Genomic DNA, 13660 nt, shown 5'->3' with positions numbered 1-13660 from the left:
TTTGGCAACCATTTTAGGTAGCCATGTGCTCGCCATGTGCTGTTTCCCTCTTCAGAGCCTTGCACATGCTCAGAGAGGCCTAGCTAGTAGAATGCACCTGCTCCTAGTATGGAACTGTCAGGCTATTTTTGCTGCTGTATGGAGAAGTAACTCTCCTCCCACTTTGTTGAGCAAGCAGATCTTGTATGCCCATATTAGTCATTTTGCATGCTTACGTGCGAGGACCTCCCCTTGGTCTTATGCTGACTATGTAACCCTAAGCATATATAAGGCCTCTGTTTTCTGTACTCCTTAGACTGCTTCATTCATTTGCTAAGGCTTGTGTGTGACGTAGTCTCCCTCATTTGAGGTTATTAAAGATGTTACTTTTATATCACTTCTGTGCCAATGTCTTCTTTGTTGGTTTAAAAGGACCAAGTATCAGTGAGACCCCTGAGAAGGTTTCTATTTTCTACATGCAGGTTACAACCTAGTTGTTGTTGTACCAGTTGGGTTTTTTGATAAATGTACCCAAGTCTCACCTGGTGCACTTTAAGCGCAACCTTTTCATAGGGGCAGTACTGGATATCACTGTGTGTCGGGCATTCCCTCCTCCGCAAAGGATTTTCGACATTCAGGAAATTATTCCCTTGTTTTAGAGGCGTTGCGGCTCTGGTCCTGGGCTCAGGACCAGCGGATTTGCTTGATGGTAAATCATCGGGCCGGGGTGCTGAACGTACGTGTGGACAGTCTTAGTCGACAGTTCGACAGTTCTCTGCCGACTACGAGTGAAGGCTTCATCCGGAGGTAGTTGATCACGTCTTTCGGATGTGGGGAACTCCTCGGGTGGACCTGTTTGCCACTCTCAAGAAAGCGCACTGCCCATCATTCTGCAGTCTCCAGTTTCCGAGGCAGGGAGCCTTGGGGGACCCGTTTCAGTTGAGTTGGAGCTCACAACTCCTTTACGTGTTTCCTCCCATACCCTTGATACCTCGGGTTCTGAGGAAGATTTGCCAAGACCTGGCCCAAGTTATATTGACTACCCCGGATTGGCCAAGAAGGGTGTGGTACACGGACCTACTTCACCTCTCATCGCACCCTCCACTCCGTCTCTCTCTCAGGGCTGACCTCCTCTCTCAGATGGAGGGGCAGGTTCGACACCCCACCTCCAGAGCCTGCACCTTCATGCCTGGAGATTGAACAGGGCAACCTGAATTATTTTCTCTCCCATCTGACGTGGTGGATGTTATTTTATCGGCCAGGCGACACTCCACCAAGTCTATATACTCCTACAGGTGGTCAAAATTTGTTAGATGGTGTGGAGAGAAATCTATTGATCCTCTGAAACCGCATCTTTCTGATGTTCTTTGTTTTTCACTTCATTTGGCTCAGCAGGGTTGTGCTGTGGCCACTGTTAAAGGATATTGGTCGGCTTTGTCAACATTTCCTTGTTTGCCCGATCAGCCTTCTCTTTTTAAGTCTCCAATAGTCTTAAGGTTCATTAAGGGGCTTACTAACAGGTTTCCGCCTCCCCTTTTATTACGATCCAGTGGGATTTAAATCTAGTTTTAACTTTTTTAATGGGTTCCATGTTCGAACCTATGCATAGTTGTCCTTTGAGGCTACTTACATTAAAAACAGTCTTCCTTGTGGCTATCACCTCGGCTAGGAGGGTGAGTGAGCTTCAGGCTTCGAGTTCAAAGCCTCCTTTTCTGACCATACATGCTGAAAGGATGGTACTCAGGACCAGGGCTGCTTTTCTGCCTAAGGTGGTAACTCCCTTCCATCTAGAACAGTCCATTACTCTCCCAACTTTCTATCCTCCCCCTCACCCTTCCAAGGAGGAGGAGAGGCTTCGTCGTTTGGACCCAAAGAGGGCGATTAGTTTCTACTTGGATAGAAAAAAGGACTTCCGTCAAGATGATCAGCTCTTTGTTGGATGTGCTGGTCGTATGAAGGGCAAGGCGGTGCACAATAGCACTTTATCCAGGTGGATGGTGTTCTTCATTAAGATATGCTATTCTCTTTCTGGTAAGGAGCCTCCTGCAGGCATTAGAGCTCATTCCACCAGGGCTAAATCATCTACTTCTGCTTTCTCCAGTGGTGTTCCTGTGTTGGACATCTGTAAAGCCGCAACATGGGCCTCCCTCCACACTTTTGCGAAGCATTACTGCTTGGATTCCAAGGTGAGGAGGGATGGGCATTTTGCACGCTCTGTTTTGCAAAACTTTTTGGCATAGAAGGGTGGACACCCTCCTCCGGGGGTTGGACTGCTGTGGGATTCTATTCATAAGGTGAGGAATCCACAGGCAGATGTATCCATCAGAAGAACAATTTACTTACCTTTGGTAACGCTTTTTCTGGTAGATACAGTATCTGCCTGTGGATTCCGCACTGACCCACCCTCCTCCCCATTGTCCGCCCTTTTATACCCTAAAAGAGGTATTGATTAATATGGTTGTTTCATATTGAAATTTATGCTGCCTCTGTTTGACCTTATTAGTTTTATAGGAAATGTTACTTTCTTTGATTTCCTATTTCACTTTACACTGTGCGTGTTTGTTTGAATACTGTGTACTATGTATATATTATCTCTATGGTCGGTCCACCCATTTTGCCTCTGTGGCACGGAAAAATGGGTGGAACTGACGTCATCACGCAGACGTGGTACTCTTATGGCTCCGGTGAAGTCATGCGAAGCCGCGTATGGAGCCATGGCATTGTGACGACCTCGTTGGCGCGGAGAGCTAGGAAAAGTTTCCATGGAAGGCTGGCACAGGGGATATTCATAAGTGAGGAATCCACAGGCAGATACTGTATCCACCAGAAAAAGCGTTACTGAAGGTAAGTAACTTGTTCAACTGTAGCTGATATCTCATTTCTTGGAGAGATATTACCTCATTTGAGGGATAAGAATTCAGATGGACGTACTTATGAATGTTCATATGTTCTCGGCCTGGCAATGGTAACACTCATGGATGTCAATGCAGATTAGAGGTTTCATTGTAGCTGGCAAAAAGGAGGTTGGCACCTTTGAATGTTTTATTTTCATAACCCTTGGTGTGATTGCGTTAAGCAGTTTATGAAAATCTATTAAAAAGATTACTGCATAAAAATGTAATTACTACTAATTCATTATTACTGCTAAAAATGTTTGCATCAGTATAAAACTATTGACAGAATTCTAGTGGAATTGTTAATGGGGTCGCCATGTTAATTCACCCCACTTTAAATAGTGGAGGAACTAAAGGTGTTCCTCCTTAAGGACCTGCAAATAATGATCATGCGTTGAAATGAGAAAATACAATGGCGTATGTCGTTGCCTGTAAGAGTCGTCAATAATGCTTTCTTATTTCAAAATTTTCAATGTCATATATACTTAAAAATGAAGGTTGTAAGAAATATTTGAAAATCATTTGCAGATTCACAGATAACAACTTTTTAACATGGGCAGGGCAGTATCGTGCATTAGAATAAAATGCATGTGATGCATGAGAGAATCAAATTCACCCATGCTATAAGTAACACATTTCTGTGTATACAGAAAGAATATGTTGGGAATGAGTGGAATACCTACCTTGTACACCATATTCATTGATAGAAATATTTTTCTGCACTAAATCAGCTTACATAACAACCCATTGAAACAACAAATGCCAAAGTCACATTAACTCTGTAGGAAAAGAATACTCTCAGAGAAAGAAATATTTTAGATTGAAAACATAAAATCCTGCATGCATTTTCAGAAAGAAAAATTCCTGTACCTGCAGTGCTTTAGTGCCTAAATTGTACAATATGATATGCAAATACGTACATCATTCACGAACGAGCAAAAAGATTTCTTCAAGAAAGCACACCACATTCAACTTGGATCGTTTTGTACATTAAATAAAATGCCCATGTCGATCATTTTACCATTTTTTATTTGGGATTAGCTGTTGGGTGGAGGACACAATGGTTTGTCCTAAGGTTGTGTACCTTCCCTGAAAAAAGATACTGTACAAACAATGTCTGTTAGTGTCAATGCATCTACTATTATTATACTCTTGCTTGTGCAATTCACTAAATTGTAATTTGTTTGTTTTCTCTTAGAATGAGCGCACTCAAGAAGATCATCGACGTGAACCATCAGATTGGAACCAACGGCAGGTAGGCTTTCCAGACTTTTTAAAATTCTTTGAAGTTAGGGAAACATTCATTAGATCTATACTATGAGAATCGGTAAAAAATTGAAAGAAAAGAGAAGGAAATATGGTCAGAACACAAACATAACGTGACTTATCAACGTGAAATTATTAATAGAAATAGACTCCACAGAATGCTATGATAATTTAAGTTAGATTAGGTTCCAGATTGTAGATACTGTTAATACATTGACAACCGGTGGCAATCAAGGTAGACTACTAAGCATTGCCAAATGCAATATATCTCAACTGTGAAATCTATTTACTTAGCCAATGCTTTTTTATACTTCTTTAATTAGAAATCCATGGCTTGATATTGAACTTAATAAGAAGAATGTCACTACAGGGAAAGAGATGAATCGACACCAAGCATAGATCCTTACTCGTAATTAAATTAAATAAGTGCTAGGTGGTTATTTGCTTCTATTCTTCTACATCAACTACCAGCCACTAAAAAGATGGGAAAAGGGAAAAGGGAGCAAAGCTTAATGGTAATTTAATGCTATTGAATATTCTGAAGCATTTAAAAGTTGGAACCATCGGCTGTGCAAGAGCAGCGAAGCAGGCCAGAGCTTGTGGGCGATATTGCACTTTGAATATTCAGAAGCGATTAAAAGTTGAAACTATCGGATCTCCATTTAGAATAGAATAGTTGGAAATGCACATCTTTGTACTGGCAGCCAGAATAAAAGAGATTGAGTTCCTATAATTCAATGCAAGGTGGTCACTACAATCCAGGATTTAAAGGCTAACTGAAATCTAAAAGAGATCTACTGGGTTAAAACGCTAAAAGTAGTAATTGCAAAATATTGAAATAAAGGATTGTCTCGCCATTTTTTCTAGTTATAATATGGGCACACTTAACAAAAGTCATAAGTTTGCAAAACAAAGGGTAGGAAGACTATCTGGAACGTGTGACATGAAATTAATTAACTTTTTTCCCATCTCCATAAGAAGACACAGTAATTATAGGTTGAAAGCGAACTCATATGCACATCATGCCAGAAACCAGAGCCACATCATAATACCATGGATTAAAAAGAAAGAACTTTCAGATGCTGAAATTAAAATATATTTCTGATAGATACATCTGCCAGTGGATTCCTCACCTTGTGAATATCCCCCTTGCGTCAGCAATATTCGGAAATTCTTTTTGTAGCTTTGTGCCGACGTGGATGACGTCACAGAGGCACGGCATCGCTCGCGACTCCGATGACATCACCGACACCATAATAGGCCCACGCCGGCGTGATGACGTCAGTTCCCTTTTTTCCGCGTCATCGACGCTAACGGTTTCGGGGAATCTCTGTAGCTGTTGGTAACTTTGTTACTGTTTTTCGCTGTGTTCTTGCTTCTTTGTTTCGCTGAAGATGTCGACTAAGAAGACCGGATTCAAGCCATGTAGAGAGTGCGGCAAAATGATGTCGATCACGGACCTGCACGAGGATTGTATCTGGTGCCTGAGTTCGGACCATGATGACGCTAGTTGTTTTTCGTGTAGATAGATGAATACGAAGGCGCTTTGAGAGAGGGAGACTAAGCTTTTAATGGCGAAGTTAAGAGGAAGTAAAGATAAGAAGTCTTCGGGATCTCGTTCGAGAAGGGCGAGGTCGAGGTCAAGATCACGATCGGCGTCACTCCGAAGTCGTCATCCAGTCATGCTTCGAAGTCAAAAAAGAAGCATAAGAAGCGAAGACATGAGTCTCGGCGTCATTCTGGTAAGGATTCGGACTCGAGACCGAAGTCGCCTAAGAGGAGGCATGAGAAGGATATAGTATCTCCATCACCAGAGGTCTTGGATCCAGAAGGTGAGCCTTCGCGTTCGGAGTCGCAGGTTCAATCGCCGACTCCGGTTGTGAATCCGTCTCCGGCGCCGTCTCGGCTCGAGAGGATGAAGAAGTCCCTTTGGATGAGGGTTCGATGACACGACCACCTGTGGAAGAGGAGGCGAATCCGGAACCTCTGAAGGGTCAGTCTGTGGGTTCTTATCCACCTTTCCCTGCTCCAGGTCAAGACCCTACTGCGTTTTTAAACGCTATGTATGGTGTCTATTCCAGAGCGTGGTACCCCTCTTGTGCACCTTTGGGTCCTATGGGTCCTCTGGTGTTTAATTTAGGAGTTCCCCACTCCTATGCTTCGGCTCCTTTTATGCCATTTATGCCGGCTCCGACGCCGCCTTGGCATTACTCGGCGCCGCCGAGGTCGTCGATGCCGATACCGACGTCGCCGGCTCCGAGACGACCTCGAGAGCAGCGTCCTGGGCCTGCGGATTCGATCTCGACGTCGATACCGGCTCCGTCGGAGTCGTTCACGGATCCGACAGCGCGGCTGTTGAAAGAGAGATCCAGAAGGGATGCTCAGCACCTCATAGAAGAGCAAAGATATAGAGAGGCTGAGGCTGAGATGGAAGGAGAGCTTCAGGAGGATTGTTTTGAAGATCTAGGAGAAGCTAGTGGTTTGGAACTTTCTCCAGAATGGGTGCTGCCTTTTGTGTCTGATGCCCCTTCGAAGGATGTTAGGCCATACCACATGGTCATGAGGAAGGCTGCAGAACTTTTAAATTTGACATTGCCTACGGTGGAATATAAATCCAATCTCTTGACTGAGGTAGTCCATTCACCAAGTTCTATTGTTGAACCGTTGCTTCCCTTTAATGAAGCATTAACTGAACCTATTTTGGAGATTTGGAACAAGCCTCTTACTGCTCCTGCAGTGGCTAAAAGTGTTGCAAGGAGGTATAGAGTTGCACCTGTTTCAGTTTTTATCCTCTCATCCTTCGCCTGAAAGTCTGGTTATTCAGGCAGCCTGTTCAAAAAAGACTGTGGGTGCTTTCCCTCAAGTGCCTGGGGATAAGGAATCCAAGAAACAAGATCAGACTGCGAAGAAGTCTTTCTCATCAGCAAGTATGGCTTTAAAATCAAATAATGCCACTTGCCTTATGGGTAGATACATACATGCCCTGATGGATTCTTTTGGTTTGTTGGCTCCTAAAATTCCTGACAACAGGAAGGATTTTGATGAAGTATTGACTGATGTGCAGGCGGCTGCATGTCAAGTGATCCAGAGTGGACTTGACACCGCTGATTCAGTTGCTCGCATCATGGGAACTGCGGTTGCCTCCAGAAGGGCTGCTTGGCTGAAGTCATCAGACTTTTCGGCGGACGTTCAGGCTGCGTTGTTGGATTTGCCCTTTGACGGTGTTGGTCTTTTTGGTAAAAAAGCTGATGCAGCCTTAGAAAGAATTAAGGACAGTAGGGCTACTGCCAAATCTTTGGGGCTACAGACAAGAGGTTCATCTACCAAAATATTTAGAGGTTTTGAACGTTCTTCCTTTCGTCCCTACCGTCAAGGTCAACAGCAGGAGCAGCAGCAGCAACAGCAGAATCCACTGTATAAATCATACAGGGGTAGGCAAAGAGCTCGTTCATGAGGACGTCAAGCCTCCTCCTCCTCCACCTCTTCCAACCCCCCAGCCACAGAAAAGCAGCCCTAGATCCACCGTACCGGATCATGTGGGCCCAGTGGGGGGCCGGCTTACCCATTTTCTACGGGATTGGGAATCGGTTACATCAGATCTTTGGGTTCTCAATCTCGTAGAAAATGGGTATGCTCTTCCCTTTCTGGAATTCCCTCCGAATTACCCTCCTTGCCAAGGTTTCTGCACGGAGGAACACCTGTTACTCCTGCAGGAGGAAGTCCAGACATTGTTAAGAAAGGGTGCGATAGAGATGGTTCCAGAGCAGGAAAGGGGTCAGGGATGCTAGTCCCGGTATTTCCTGATTCCCAAGAAGGATTGCAGACTTCGTCCAATCCTGGATCTCAGGATCTTGAACCTTTATCTAAAACAGGAGAAGTTCAAGATGCTCACCCTTGCACAGGTTCTTCAGGCGCTGATGGAAGAAGACTGGATGGTGTCAATAGACTTTCTGGATGTATATTTTCATATCCCTATCCTGCAGTCTCACAGGAGGTATCTCCGTTTTACGGTGGGATCGCAACATTACCAGTTTGTGGTTCTACCGTTTGGTCTTACTACTGCGCCTCGAGTCTTCACCAAGGTGATGGCTGTGGTGGCAGCACATCTCAGAAGATTGGGGATACCAGTATTCCCGTATCTGGATGATTGGCTGATCAAAGCAGAATCTCCTGAGAAGGTGCTCCATCATCTGCAAGTGACAACTCAGTTGTTGTACAGGTTGGGTTTTTCAATAAATGTACCCAAATCTCACCTGGTGCCCTCCCAGAGCAACCTGTTCATAGGTGCGGTACTGGATACAACGTGTGTCGTGCATTCCCTCCTCCTCAAAGGATTCACGACATACAGGAGTTGATTCCTTTATTTCACAATGGAGCGGTCCTTCGCCTGCTCGGTCTGATGGCTTCCTGCATTCTGTTGGTCAACAATGCACGCTGGCACATGAGGGCACTCCAGTGGTGCCTCTGCAGGCAGTGGTTTCAACACAACGGGGATCTCAGGGAGTCTGTGAAGATCTCCAGAGAAACTGCAGCAGATCTGACTTGGTGGGGAGAGGAAGGCAACTTGTCTTAAGGGAAGCCTTTTCAACTGCTTCCAACTGTGGCCACAGTGATAACGGATACATCCACTCTAGGGTGGGGTGCTCATCTGGGGGATCTGGAGGTTAAGGGTCTTTGGTCTCCAGAGGAAAGGTTGCTTCATATCAACCTGCTGGAATTGCGGGCGATACGTCTGGCGCTCAAGGCCTTCCTCCCTTCCCTTCGTGGTCGGTCTGTTCAGGTCCTGACAGACAACACCACTGCGATGTGGTATGTCAACAAGCAGGGAGGAGTAGGGTCCCAGTGTCTCTGCAGAGAGGCTCTGCCTCTCTGGTCCTGGGTTCAGGATCATCAGATTTGTCTGATGGCAAATCTTCTGGCCGGAGTTCTGAACGTGCGTGCAGACAGTCTCAGTCGGCAGTTCTCAGCCGACCACGAGTGGAGGCTTCATCCAGAGGTAGTTTGTCATGTCTTTCGGACGTGGGGGACTCCTCAGGTGGACCTTTTCGCCACTCGCGAGAATGCTTACTGCCCGTCATTCTGCAGCCTCCAGTTTCCGATGCAGGGAGCCTTGGGGCACGCGTTTCAGTTGAGTTGGGACTCGCAACTCCTTTACGCGTTTCCTCCCATACCCTTGATTCCTCGGGTTCTGAGGAAGATTCGCCAAGACCGGGCCCAAGTTATATTGGTCGCCCCGGATTGGCCAAGAAGGGTGTAGGACACAGATCTTCTCCACCTCTCCTCGTGCCCGCCGCTCCGTCTCCCTTTCAGGGCAGATCTCCTCTCTCAGATGGAGGGGCAGGTTCTACACCTCCACCCCTAGACCTTACACCTTCATGCCTGGAGATTGAACGGGGCAACCTGAATTCCTTTTCTCTCCCACATGATGTGGTGGATGTCATTCTTTCGGCCAGGCGTGACTCCACCAAATCAATCTATTCAAACAGATGGTCTAAATTTGTCACTTGGTGTGGAGAGAAATCTGTTGACCCTTTGAAGGCTTGTTTGTCTGATATTTTGCAGTTTGCTCTTTCTTTGACGCAGCAAGTGTTTGCTGTTGCCACAGTTAAGGGTTATCTTTCGGCTTTGTCAGCATTTCTCTGTTTGCCGGATCAGCCGTCATTGTTCAAATCTCCTGTGGTTTTAAGATTTTTGAAGGGCCTTACAAATAAATTTCCTCCTACTCCCTTTATTGTGCCTCAATGGGACTTAAATCTGGTGCTTACTTTCCTGATGGGTTCTCCTTTCGAACCTTTGCGCAAGTGTCCCATGAGACTTTTGTCTTTTAAGACGGTTTCCTTATTGCAAATACCTGGGCAAGGAGGGTAAGTGAGCTTCAAGCTCTTAGTTCAAAGCCCCCTTTCTTGACCATTCATACTGATCGAATGGTTCTTAGGACCAGGGCTGCTTTTCTGCCTAAGGTGGTAACTCCCTTCCATCTAGGACAGTCTATTACCCTTCCTACCTTCTATCCTCCCCCTCACCCTTCCAAGGAAGAGGAGAGACTTCACCGCTTGGACCCGAAGAGGGTGGTGAGCTTCTACCTGGACAGGACAAGAGAGTTCAGGGTGGATGACCAGCTGTTTGTTGGATTTGCTGGTTACAGGAAAGGAAAAGCTGTGCACAAGCGCACACTTTCAAGATGGATCATACTATGCATCAAGATCTGCTACTCCCTGGCGGGTAAGGATCCTACAGAGGGTATTAGGGCTCATTCTACTAGAGCAAAGTCTTCAACATCTGCTTTGTCTAGTGGTGTGCCTGTTGAGGACATTTGTAGAGCTGCAACTTGGGCCTCCCTCCACACTTTTGCGAAACATTACTGCTTGGATACCGAGGTGAGGAGGGACGGCCACTTTGCGCGTTCTGTCCTTCAGGATTTTCTGGTATAGGAGAGTGGACACCCTCCCCTGGGAGTGGGGACTGCTGTGGGACTCTATTCACAAGGTGAGGAATCCACTGGCAGATGTATCTATCAGAAGAACAAGTTACTTACCTTCGGTAGCGCTTTTTCTGGTAGATACAGTATCTGCCTGCGAATTCCTCACATGCCCACCCACCTCCCCATTGTCCATTCCTTAGATTATGGCAATATTTTAATATGCATATGTTATTCTCAAAAGTAGTGTTTTATTCTACTTGAGTTACTGCATTGTCTTTACACTGTGTGTGTTATCTTGACTATTGTATACTGTGTATATATCTACTGTTGTCGGTCCGTCCGTGTGCCTCGAAGGCACGGAAAAAAGGGCGGAACTGACGTCATCACGCCGGCGTGGGCCTATTATGGTGTTGGTGATGTCATCGGAGTCGCGAGCGATGCCGTGCCTCTGTGACGTCGTCCACGTCGGCGCAAAGCTACAAAAAGAATTTCCGAATGTTGCTGACGCAAGGGGAATATTCACAAGGTGAGGAATCCACAGGCAGATACTGTATCTACCAGAAAAAGCGCTACCGAAGGTAAGTAACTTGTGCGTTATTATTATGTGATTCAAATCACAAAATGATTAGATTGATTCAATAATTGGGACATTTGTATTAAAGGTGTATGTTTAATTTTTTTGTGATTTTCAAACAAAATGTAGGACTTGGAAATACCACACTGAGGAACCACCAGCATCACACTCAGAACTCAAGAAACCTTGACAAACATTGATAGTCAAATGGGGAATGCTTGATTATGATTGTAACTAGGAATTGTCAAGATAGTTTAGCCTGATGTTAATTACACTTTGGGCCTAACACTAATTAAAACATTGGATTGTTGGGAGCTCCATTGAAAACAAGGGAGTGCTCTGAGCTTCTAATGGCTGGTAGAAGCCGGGAAACCCACTGCAGGTAGCTGTTGCGCGTTACAAATTTAAATAAATAAAAAGCCTGGAGCTCCAACATTCCAATGTTGTTTGTGTTTGCAGCTGTTGCTTTGAACAAAGGCTTCATCCCCTCGAGCTCCGTGAGGCCTTTTTTTTTATTTTTTAGAACTTTCTGCCCTTTCTGTTCCAATAGCTTTATAGCCCTCCAGTAGCTGGGCTATACCAGCATTAAAGTCCTGCTCCCTGGTTAAAGACCCTTGTCGAAACCTTTAATGGCTAGTATAGCCCGCTATGGTGGGCTATAAGGGTATATTATGCCTGTAGTGTATAGACTCATCTTCCCATTCATTATGTTCCCTTCTTTATAGATAGTGGTGAAGATTCGAGAAAGTTCAGGTTGTTTCTACAGAACTGTGAACCCTATGTTCATTTCGATTCAGGTTGTTATTTTTTTTCTTTTCTTTTGTAGTTACTTTTCAGGTAGGTCAGAACCTATATGTGCTTGTAGCACAAGTCATTTGGGATTAGCTGTTAGGTGGAGGACACAATGGTTTGTCCTAGGGTTGTGTACTTTCCCTGAAAAAAGACACTGCACAAACAATGTCTGTTAGTGCCAATGCATCTACCATTATTATACTCTTGCTTGTGCAATTCACTAAATTGTAATTTGTTTGTTTTCTTTTAGAATGAGCGCACTCAAGAAGATTATCGACGAGAACCATCAGATTGGAACCAACGGCAGGTAGGTTTTCCAGACTTTTTAAAATTCTTTGAAGCTAGGGAAAAATTCAGTAGATCTATACTATGAGAATCGGTAAAACCCATGCGTGTGGTTTACATACCCATTAACACAAAATGACCAATGTGATCTTTTTTGAACTCCTGCAAAACTTAGGAAATGTTGTGAGATCTCCCAGAGTACTCCGCAGAAACCCCCAGGAAGAGAATGGGGACTCTGCAGCCAATGGCACCCAATCTCCAGGGGAGCATTACATTGTACCAGATTCCCTGATGAGTCCTACATGTGGCTGCCATGATTAACCCCTTGGCCGCGGCGGTAATTCCGCCACAGTGCTAGGGGTGGCGCGCGGCGCCGCCATGCTCGTGACAGATCCACTCCGTCACGAGCCGCAGTGGCGCTGTGTTTGTGACGGAATGGTTCCGTCACGGCCCCGCCCGCTCAATAGAACGCGCCGCGCAGGTGCGAAATCAGCGCCGCGCAGGCGCGGCGGCCGGACCGTGAAGGAACCATTCCGTCACCAGCACAGCATCACCGTCGATCGTGACGGAATGGTTCCGTCATGAGCATGCAAGGGGTTAAACTAATCGTGAACAAGTGGGTCAATTACAAGTTGGCGAAATTATGTTCTCCCATTACTTTACATTTGCAGTTCCCCAACCTCATTTAGAGCAGGGCTTTTGGGACACGAACCTTCATTACATGGTAGTTGAATGTGCACCCATGCTTTATATTACCTATCTATGAGTAACTCTAGCATCGCGGCCCCAGCAGCCATGAAAATCTGGGTGGCCCGGACCACATATCTGGCCCAGACCAGATATTTACCCAGAACCTGGCTCTGAAGTTAAGTATGGAATGCCAACATCGTGCCTCTTTGGTCGCACAAGTTAGTTGGATGTGCACCCATGCCTTAAGTTACCTATCTGAGAGTGACTCTAGCATTCTGGATTCCTTTTGACCCCAACATCCACGAAAATCTGTGTGCTTGCTGAGTGAGGCCCAGACCAGAAATTGATCCCTAACCAAGTATGGAGTTCCAATTACTGTCTGCGTCCTTGGAACATGCACAGAGAGCGGTGGATGCAGCATGCAGTTTTGAAACATGAGTTCGGGACAATCTTTTTTCTGTGCTCCCTTATTTATTTATTTATTTATTCATTTTAAAAGTTTTATATAGCGCTGGCTAGACCCGGAGGTATCAGAGCGCTTTACATGAGCATCAGATCATAGTTACAGGTTACATCATTACAAAGGTTACACAGTTCTTAGAGAATGGCAACATAGTTACATGTAAGGTCGAGATAAACAATAAGCACGAATACGTAAGGGGAAAAGCAGGCAAGGTGAGAGATTCCGGGGAGGGGGGGTTGGAGCATGGGAAGTAGACAGATAATGAGGGCGGGAAAGGGGAGGGGGGGGAGAGACAC

The 13660-nt window shown here is 45.4% G+C and overlaps 1 protein-coding gene across 45 annotated transcripts in view; it reads left to right on the top strand.

Annotated features, from left to right (window-relative positions):
• Positions 1-13660, top strand: part of LOC144799531 (uncharacterized) — a 5513712-nt gene that overhangs the window by 3418599 nt on the left and 2081453 nt on the right. For 42 of the 45 annotated variants that reach the window (XR_013603860.1, XR_013603862.1, XR_013603865.1 and 39 more), the window contains 2 exons: positions 4072-4128; positions 12177-12233. Coding sequence is in view for 42 of the 45 variants with exons in the window: in XM_078671256.1 (XP_078527382.1) it covers positions 4072-4128; positions 12177-12233 (114 nt within the window). In the remaining 3 variants the exon portion in view is untranslated. The remainder of the gene's footprint in view (positions 1-4071; positions 4129-12176; positions 12234-13660) is intronic. The other 3 variants (XM_078671181.1, XM_078671093.1, XM_078670960.1) reach the window with 1 other exon arrangement.

The sequence above is a fragment of the Lissotriton helveticus genome, chromosome 1_2, assembly GCF_964261635.1.
Source record: "Lissotriton helveticus chromosome 1_2, aLisHel1.1, whole genome shotgun sequence".
Taxonomy (NCBI): domain Eukaryota; kingdom Metazoa; phylum Chordata; class Amphibia; order Caudata; family Salamandridae; genus Lissotriton; species Lissotriton helveticus.
The sequence above is the reverse complement of the archived record's forward strand: the minus strand, read 5'-3'. Positions and strand labels throughout refer to the sequence as shown.